Here is a 9811-nt window from a genome sequence, read left to right on the forward strand (position 1 = left end):
AACAATACAATACAACAGGTGCGGTACAGTACAGCAATATAACATAGTACAGTATATTGTTTGTAAAACCAGTGATGGAAGAACATTTGCTCTAGTACTGTTCTTTAATTTATTGGCAATCAGATAAAAAGAAAAAGAAAAGACCAGGCAGGTAATCAGTTGACCCATGGTACAGTATATACACTGTACAATAATACATAATATTAACATGTAATAATATAATCGTAAGTAGATTAGAGTTTTGAGACTCATATTCTAACACAATATTTTCACTTTCACTCAAGGATGACTCTTTACAAACCATATATAACAGCAGTTTGGCGTACAATAGTTCATATTAACATGTAATAAATACCCGGCATACACTCACACAGATCTGAACTGTTTGTTTTTTTGTTAATGGAGCTTTTCAATCAGACAACGTAAAAGGGCATTAAGACAACATATAAAAGAAATACAAGCGAATATAAATGATGCATATAAATCAGATGAAACATAATAAACTTGAAAACATAGGCGTGAAATCATACAAAAATCCCACATCCTTTTTCAGATGTGGTGCACGGGAACTTCTTTATTCATCTGACACTGCAGTGCGCAAATCTTCCCAAACAATTCATATCATAGCAACAGCTCGTAAATGTGTTTGTCCTGAAGCCACTCAGCTCGCATCACTCATTAAATCAGTTCTTCAAGATACAGGACCTCTGGGTGTGTTCAAAGATGAAAGCTGGCATTGTCATATGTTTTGGCCAACATTGCTAACCACTTGCAGTATAACAAAACCCAATGGGGTAATTATAGTCTTTCAAGTCAATAGCATGACGTTGGCACCTAGGAGTCTTCTTCTACCACAAAATGTCATGTCTCATTCTGCGCCACACCTGAGTACATAGCTGTCACTGATGTGAAGACAATGTTCTTATCGTGTCGTCGGCCATTCAGGAGAAATGCCATCTTGTACAGTCACTGTGGTGACACAACACAACCACACCTGTCTTAGTTATTTGTGACAAGACATTGCTAGACGATTGCTAGATAGGAAACCAACTGCCAGAATAAAAACAAAAAACAATTGCCAGAATGAAAACCAACCTAAAAACAAAAACTAAAAAAAAATAAATGAAAGAATTATGTTTTTATCTGTCTTATTTATTTATTCATTTATTTTTTTGGGGGGGGGGGGGGGTAAGTAAGTAACTTATGGTTGCATCTGTGGTTGCATCTGTGTGTCATATGGAGGAGGCTAGCAAGTATAGCATATGTTTTTTTTTTTTTTTACAGAGTAGCATACTTAAAGGTGCATTATGTGGTTTGGGTGAAGATTCTTCAAAGAGAAAAGAAAGATCTCCGTTTTTTTTTTTATGTCTTAACAAACTCAATAAACAAACAACTCGTTGTCATGACTTAATAAACTGCATTAACAAACTAACCTTAAAGGACAACATAGTTTCATACTGTGTTAGTTTGTTTACATTTGGCAGACCCTACCAACTTTCTAGTTTCAAACAGTGTTCTGGGACCTTATTTTCCTGTGTGAACAACTTGTTTAGTCAGTTACGGAAAAATAAATATTTCTGAGTTATTATTACCAGCGCCACCGATCCCGCAGATGTGTGCAATATTGCAACTCATTCTATTATGCTTTTTACATTAGATTAGATTAGATTCATCAAATAGTTGATAAATAAGTAATACAGGGGGAGAGTTGCTTTCAGTTTGAAATGTTTATAATTATTTTCGGTATAAGATTCTTTGTTTGAATGTTTGGTAATAGAAAGTTAAACTGGCAAAAACAAACTTTTGTTTTCTCCCAAAATGGCTACCAGCGGCCCTGATTATTACCTTGTTAATACTGGAAATATTAAGAAACTACCAATTACCAAAACTACATAGTGCCCCTTTAAAGCCCTTAATTGTTTACAGGAACAAAATAGAAATAAATACGTAATTTAACGTTTTTTTGTTTGCTTGTTTTTCGTAATTGCATGTACCTTAAAGCATACGACCAAGTGCTTTTATTGACATTTTAACTACATTTCCAACAACCACCCGTTTCAATTAGTATGGAAACCCATGAGTCCAAACATCATGTATTCGCCCATTCGCGCTGCCGCTGCTACTCTTAAAGGAGACGCACCCCAAAGAGGTCCAGACTCTGCCAAAGAAATATGAGGTTTGCTATAGCTTTAAGAAGTAAATAATGTTGAATGTGTGTCAAATTTTATAAATCATACAACGTAACTTATTTATAAGCTTGTTCATGAAATGCCTGCGTAGTGGCTGAAGATTTACCCTCCACCGTGCAACCAAAACTTGGTCCCATTTGGGCCTTCTACGTTGCGTTACGTTGCTCTTAAATCATCTATGTTTATAACTAACTAATAACAAACGTCTGCCGGGGTCATAACAGTTAAATAAGAGCGGCATGGATCCGGAGGAGGACGACGTTTCAAGTGCTCGTCCTTGCACTAAGACAGCTGGGGACTCCACGGAGGCCGCTAACTCATCCCCGGACTCGCCTGACCCGACCAGGCGAACGAGAGGAAGTAAAAGGCGGATGAAAACCGCAGTGACCTCCGCGGACTCCGGTGACTCTCGGTCTAGTACCGACGGTCCTGTGCGTGTTTTGCGAGCCAGGGGAGCTGGATCTGCAGCTGGATCTGGACCTGGCAGGACTAACGACTCCAAGAATGCTGCCGGCAAGAAAAAACCTACGAGTCTGAACCGTGGACGTGGGAGACCTGCAGGAACCAAAAATACACCCGTCATGCAGTAAGTGCGTGCATGAGGGCACGTCAAATACTATTACAACAAGACAGCTACATCACCTGCAAGAGGCTTGTTAGAAGCCCTTGTGAAATTGCTCTACAAGGAGGCTTGTGGCTGTATTTGACGGAAGTGTGTTATATCATTGGGGTTTCTTAAAGCTATAGGTTTACCAGATACTGAAACCAAAATAAAATGAGATGGATGCACGTGTTTTCCTGTCTGTGCTCCTGTTTTCCTCTTCTTGTTCACTGTCAAAGGACAGCAGAGTTAAAGCGCACTGTGTAGTTTCCAAGGCTTACTGGAGATTGACTTTGATTTGCATCTTTACCCTCTCACACAGACCTGCGATAAAGAAGCCCACAGCCAAAAAAGGTAAAAAAGACGCACACTTCAGCCAATGTATCAGTCAGTTTCATCCATGAGCAATAATTTGCTTCCTATAATGTGTTACATCCGTCACTGACTTCCTCAGCATCCAAACACGCTCTGGGACCAAAGCTGTCCAAATCTAGAAAGGGCAAAGGGCGATCCCCATCTCGAGCGTCTCGCACCACACCAGCAGCAGCATGCAAGCCTGAAGCAGAGATGGAAGCTTCATCATGTGGTAAGATGAAGACCACTGGCATTATTCTTCACTTCTTCACTACAGTGGTCCAAATGGTCATGACGTAAAGAGATACAAAGTATCATAACAACAACACATTCATTATTTCTGTTTTTTTCAGGAGAGAAAACAGGTGTTTTAAAAGAAGGCAGCAACAAGTGAGTGGCACACAACAGACACAGCAGCAGAGAAAATGCTGGATATCTATTTGATTTGTCAGTATGAATTTTATATGCGGCCAGTGTGATGTTGATGTCCATATTAGCGTTGCAGATCCAGATGCAGCTCTTGACGATGACCCTCCATTCAGAGATGACCCAAATGACCTCATCTATGAACCTGAGACAAAGACGTACGTTGAGCTCACTCTTCTTTCCAACATGAATGTTACCATATATGAAGACTATCATCAGCATGAGTGTTAAAATATTTGTTTTAATATTAAATTATGCTTTATCTCTTAACCCCTTAGGGAAAAATCAAGGCGGCGTACAACGTTAGAACAAAAGGAGGTCAAGAAAGAGGAGTTGGAGAAGGAAGAAGAAGAAGAAGAAAATGATATTAAAAAGGAAGAATCTGCTAAGGTTATTGTGCAGAAAGAAGATGGAGTGGGCAACAACACAGAGCAGCCCAAGAAGTAAGTTAAGTATGTTAAAGCAATGCACAATAGGATGGATGGCTGACCACATCACATAATCTTGCATCATGAAGCAAGTAAACAAAATGGATATGTTTCTTTTCTGCTTATGGAAAAAAAGAGCATGATTATTGTATTGTCAGAACAAACTTATCCCAAGGCCGGCATTCTCACAGTTAAAATCTGTAAGATAAACTACAAGATAGTGTTGGATGTCTGAAGCCTGTAGCACTTTTTTTTTTTCTCAGACTATGTCGTCTCTTCTCTTACTTTACATCAGAATGAAGATATTTTAGATTGTACAGAGTCAGGAGGAAAAAGGAGCAGATTAAAACACATTGAGTATTCAAGATTTATCATGCCAAAAACAAAAACAAACCAAAGTGCGTCTGAGATGCATTGCAATTGTCTTGGGAAACATTTTGTGCTGACACAGAAAATTCAGTAATCAGATATTTAAAAACCACTTCACTGCATCATGATTGCCGGAAACAATTTTGTAAAACCGGGCTGAATCATGAGGTCCCTAGAGATTTCTAACCCTCAACTGAACCCACGAGCAATTATGAGAAACAGTGCACATTACTTCCTGATCATTCACAATGTTGAAATGTTGTCAGCCTGGCTCATCTGACTCTCTGCTTTCATTAGCTATTATAAAATGGTTTGAACTATGATACCTAGGACTGAAGGTTCCTGACTGTGATTGACAAGTGGTTGTTTGGGAAGAAGTGTTGTTTGAAGTTTTAGGTTGGTTTCAAATTCAAATGTGTTTCAGAAGAGGTAGACAACAAAGAGATGACAAAGCCCCTCGACTGCCAAAACGAAGGTAACGGTCTTAACTTTATTCACAGTAAATGACAATTTGGATCAAGTATGAGTATTACATAGGTTCCCTTTTTCATGTCTTTATAGGAAAAAGCCCCCTGTGCAGTACGTCCGCTGTGAAATGGAGGGCTGTGGTACTGTCTTGGCCCATCCACGCTACCTCCAGGTTTGTCATCCTGACAACCCCTAATACTTTCAGACGTGGTCTTAGTTTTGACAATAGCAAGAATATTAGCTCAACAATGTAAACCAAAGTGATATGCTGTATTTTTACCTCCTGTTTTTACATCTGTGAAATTACCTCAAAGTGCTTTCAGAGTTTAGGTGTGTTTACGGTCAGATTTAGAATCCAGTGATGTGTTTTGAGTAACTGAAATGTGTGCCTTGAACCAGCTCTCTCTCATTATTGCAGCACCATATAAAATACCAGCACTTGCTGAAAAAGAAGTACGTGTGTGATCACCCGTCGTGTGGGCGCTTGTTTCGTCTACAGAAGCAGCTGTTGCGCCACGCTAAACACCATACAGGTGACGTTCGGGAACAGATGTACACACTGTTAAGCCTGGTACAATGCCTTATGTGTATTTGCTTTTTGTTTATGAAAGCAAGATGGCATTTTGTTTTGTGTCCGTCTTTCAGATCAAAGGGACTACATCTGTGAGTATTGTGCTCGAGCCTTCAAGAGCTCCCATAACCTGGCTGTGCACAGGATGATCCACACTGGAGAGAAGCCAATACAGTAAGTAGGAACAACATTTTACAGAGTCATGTCACAGCGTCACAAAGGCAGACTTGAGTAAACAAAGTACACAGTCACGAGAGAATGACTTGAATGCAGTTTTAATTAAAAAGGAAGGAAGGCATATTTTTTCAATTCAGACTTGTTTGTTTACACTCAGAGCTGAATTCCTTCATACAAATGAAAACACTAAGTAAATTTATTTAACTAAAAGTAAGTAAATTAAGTACACGCCACTCAAATACCTAACTTAGATACACTTCTGAGGTTCTTGTACTTCACATGATTCTTTTTTATTTCAGTTGCTTCGTGTTTCTGCTCCACTGCATTTTAGATTGAATCACTGTACTGCATATTACATTTATCTGTCTGCTGTAGTTCATCAGATCTGCAGATAAAGTAAAAATTTGAACCACTCCCATTGGAGTATAGGTAAAATAGAATCAGTTTCACCTCTGTTGCAATATTTAAAAGCTTCACATAAATGTATTAGTAATAATAATGGTCCAGTAGCATATGATTTGATAATGCCTCTACTTTCCAAACGCATTTTGCTGGTAACACTTACGTTCCTTTCACATGCAGGACTTTTACACTGTTGTATTACTGCTTTTACCTAATTAAAGTACCCGAATACTTCCTCCAACGCCCATTTGAAGTGAAATGGGGCTGCTTAAAGTCAGTTCAGACAATGACTTACTCTTTGTCTCCACCATGTGGCAGGTGTGAGATCTGCGGCTTCACCTGCCGTCAGAAGGCATCCTTAAACTGGCACATGAAGAAGCACGATGCAGAAGCCTCCTACCAGTTCTCGTGCTCCATTTGTGGTAAAAAGTTTGAGAAAAAGGACTCAGTCGTTGCCCACAAGGCCAAGAGCCACCCTGAGGTGCTCATAGCTGAGGCTATGGCATCTAATGGGGGCTCAGTGGTAAGCAGTCCCACCCCGATCTCAGAAACTGTCCCAGTGCTCACCCAGCCTGAACAGCCCTCAACCAGCCAGGAACGCCAGGAAGGAGCAAGTGGTATGCTCACCCCACTGCAGCAGGTAGTGCTCCCTCTCGCTCCACAGACGCAGATTGATGTATCTCAAGGCCAGTTCCTCCAGCTGCCCACACATCATGTAGTTCAGGTAGCACATCAGCAGCAAGCCCCCACTTTGCTGCACCTCACTGCTGCTTCTCCTGCTCACCTTTCCAACACCAGCCACCCTCAACTCATCCAGCTCTCCGCCCTTCCTGCCAACACTGTCACATCCGTGCCCACTGCAGACGCCCAGAGCACCCTCCTGACCCTCAGCTCCGTCACCACGCTGGCCTCCGCAGCATCCCTGACCCCCCAGCAGGCTGTGCAGTGGGGCAGGGAGGCTCATGAGGATGCACAGCTGTCCGGGGAGGGCGAGCTGTGGGAGAGGGTGGTGGTAGGTGAAGGTCATCAGGATGTGGGGGAAATGATGTGGGAGGGGGATGTGGAGAGGAGGAAAGAAGAGGAGGGGATTGTTTGGGAGAGGGAAGGAGAGAGACAGATTCTGTTACAGTGTGCAGAGGTCCACGGAGATAGTTTAATGTAGATAGATAGAAGAACAGGAACTTTATTCACAGTAAGCTGAAGGAGATATAAATCAGAAGAAAGTTTCAATTTAAGAAATAAATAAAAGACTGAAGGACCTGTCAAAAGTTGAGCCGAGATTATAAATATTTCAAGAAATATATACTTTATGAGTGTAACACAGTAGTTATATGTAGAACATAGCTACAGAGAGCTACTTTACATCAGGGAGTATGACTTATAGTACTATAGATTACATACACTTCTTGTATCCCCTAATTATTATTTTTTTTACTTTTTGGTTTTGCCACATTTTTGTTTGTATATACAGTATGTGTGTATGTTTTTAGGTTTGTCCAATTAAAAAGACTGAAAAGGTGATTGTACATATTGTACAAGAAAGTAAAAAATGACATTTATGTCTTTGTGGTCACCATGTTGTTGTTCAGGTGCATCTTTTCCCAAGGTCAATGGTTGAGTATCACTAACATATTTGGGTTAACTCAAGTTGTTTCTTCTGTAACTCAAAGGTGCAATGCATAAGAATTTCAGTTGAAAACATGAAAAATTAACTAAAATGATCAACAGAATGTGAAGAATTAACAGTTTTGCTCAATAGTGTCTATGTACTATCTTGCAGAGATATCTACTGAAGAAAGCATGCAATTTTCATGCATCCAACGCTCCACACCAACACTTCCCTGGTGCTCTGAGCTCACAGTCTGGACCACTGGCTGCACTGCTAACTGAGCTAAATAGCTAACTGTGGCAGCTGTAGTTAGCAATGGTAGCCGTTACTCTGGTGATATGCTGCTCCTCATTTTGAGTATGAATTTGACAGATGGCATATTCTTCTATACTGCACCTTTTAAAAGTTCCATGAAAAATGTCCTGTGAGCAACAACTACAACTAAATGAGGTTAATGGTGTAAAAGATATTAAAAATGTATTTCATTTTTCATCTGGACCTTTACGTGAAGATAAATCACAGACGAAATCTAACAGAGAGGCAACCTGTATTCTTTACAAGATGAGACAATGGACCTTTGACCCTGCAGACATTCTGACTTGTGGTAGTAACAACACAGTTGTTGCTAATAACATTAATGGTAGGCCCATTCTATTCAAGTGACCCAGTTGGTCGTGATGATGTGGGCACAAAACCAGGACCCCAGAGTCCTCCTATGACTTGTCAAAATGTATTGTGAGAACAGTACCTTGGTTGATGTTGTCCAGGACGTCAGATGTGTAGTCTATTCCATCTGTTTGAATTAATGTTAAATATGTCTTCACAGTGCAGACTATGCAGGCAGCAGTATTATGATGGAATTAGTTTTTGTCAGCCATTTTACTTTGACACAATCTTAGATGATGAAATATACCTCTGTACACTGCCACCACTACTGAGCACTCGTAATCTTAAAGCCGTAATTTATCAGGAAATGTATTCAGAATAACTCCAATAAATGAATTATGTTCTGAAGTTTTTGTTTATTTGTGACTCATCCTGGAAACACAGTAGAGCAGACACATACTAGCACATGTGACAGTCCTAACTTTGTTGTAACAAAGGACCTCATATTGTGATTTTACAGAAAGAGTACTAGTTTGGTAAGCTTTTATAAATACAGCCCAATATTACAATATTGCCTGAACCACTGACCATTAAATTAGACCACTGATTGAAATAAGGAAAAAGAAAAAGAAAACTTTGACCAGGGAAAAAATGTAAGCACATAACAGAAGCAAGACGAAGGAGGATAGGTCGACATAATAAAATTACATTAATAATTTACAACACCTGTATACATATAATACTTAGGACAACACATAAAAAGGGTATGCAAGGAAACCAATATTAGTCATAACATGTGGCATGCTGACATTAAAGACACTATTTTTCCCAACATTCATAAATAATGACAGTCTGCAATTTCATAAATTATATATTTTACTGTCATAGATACTTGATTTTCACTGATACCAATTTATCTAATACCAATGGGTTAATATTGGTAGATATATTAGCCTAGTTGATTATCACCCCTAGATTATTCCAACTTTATTGACAACAATGGACAACTAAGCCCTGTGTGTTATAAACACATACATAGTTGAAGTAACTGCAACAGCTCTCCTATTGTTTAGGGTATTAAAATGGGGGATTGTGAATTTGTTCTAGTTTTATTAAAGGTGCACCATGTAGTTTTGGGGGAGACATTTTAATCAGAAATGAAAGAACCGTCATAATGTTTTATTTTGTTTATATGCGATGGACTCTTGCCACCTTTTCTAGCTTCAGACAGTGTTCTGGGACCTATTTTTTTCTCTGGGCGCAGCTTTTTTTTTTTTTTTTTTTAAAAACAAAACAAAACATCTGGGTTTGTATTATCATCTCATTGATACCGTTAACTGTACAATTCTGACTTAATTTCCTCTCCAAAACAACAAAGTGCTCCTTTAACATGTTGATTAAAATTAATGAGCAGTGCATTGATGAGCTGTGGTATCAGAAGGGATTATTTTCTTGTTTTAGTATTTTATCTGTCAAAAACACTTTTTCCAAACTCCAGATTAACACCTAATATTGAGAGTGGTCATTGCGGACGGATGGGTGGGCCACATATTATGGTGACGTTTTTGGGAGGAAAAAAAAGAAAAAAAGGTCCTCCTGTGCGTCCCCCTA

At 39.4% G+C, this 9811-nt stretch overlaps 1 protein-coding gene across 3 annotated transcripts; it reads left to right on the forward strand.

Moving 5' to 3' along the window:
* The first annotated feature begins 1191 nt into the window (after positions 1 to 1191).
* Positions 1192 to 8602, forward strand: LOC119027596 (E3 ubiquitin-protein ligase ZFP91-like). 3 transcript variants are annotated; one of them, XM_037112949.1, is made up of 12 exons: positions 1192 to 2775; positions 3113 to 3144; positions 3245 to 3376; positions 3498 to 3534; positions 3642 to 3728; positions 3849 to 3927; positions 3958 to 4013; positions 4792 to 4842; positions 4929 to 5007; positions 5254 to 5368; positions 5481 to 5580; positions 6304 to 8602. In XM_037112949.1, exons 1-12 carry the CDS (start codon positions 2429 to 2431, stop codon positions 7145 to 7147), a joined length of 1959 nt encoding a protein of 652 aa, XP_036968844.1. In that variant the 5' UTR covers positions 1192 to 2428; the 3' UTR covers positions 7148 to 8602. The 3 variants fall into 3 exon arrangements, with proteins under 3 accessions (XP_036968844.1, XP_036968843.1, XP_036968842.1); XM_037112947.1 differs by having other exon boundaries at positions 1193 to 2176; positions 2414 to 2775; positions 3849 to 4013; XM_037112948.1 differs by having other exon boundaries at positions 3849 to 4013; positions 4795 to 4842.
* Positions 8603 to 9811: the final 1209 nt, after the last annotated feature.

The sequence above is a fragment of the Acanthopagrus latus genome, chromosome 10 (genome assembly GCF_904848185.1).
Source record: "Acanthopagrus latus isolate v.2019 chromosome 10, fAcaLat1.1, whole genome shotgun sequence".
Taxonomy (NCBI): Eukaryota; Metazoa; Chordata; class Actinopteri; order Spariformes; family Sparidae; genus Acanthopagrus; species Acanthopagrus latus.

Excerpts from the sequence above, each read along its gene's own strand:
- LOC119027596 (XM_037112947.1), top strand. The coding sequence starts at position 2,429 with ATGGATCCGGAGGAGGACGACGTTTCAAGTGCTCGTCCTTGCACTAAG. Across the intron at positions 3,145-3,244 it reads GAAGCCCACAGCCAAAAAAG|CATCCAAACACGCTCTGGGA; the intron begins GTAAAAAAGACG and ends TGACTTCCTCAG. Across the intron at positions 5,581-6,303 it reads ACTGGAGAGAAGCCAATACA|GTGTGAGATCTGCGGCTTCA; the intron begins GTAAGTAGGAAC and ends ACCATGTGGCAG.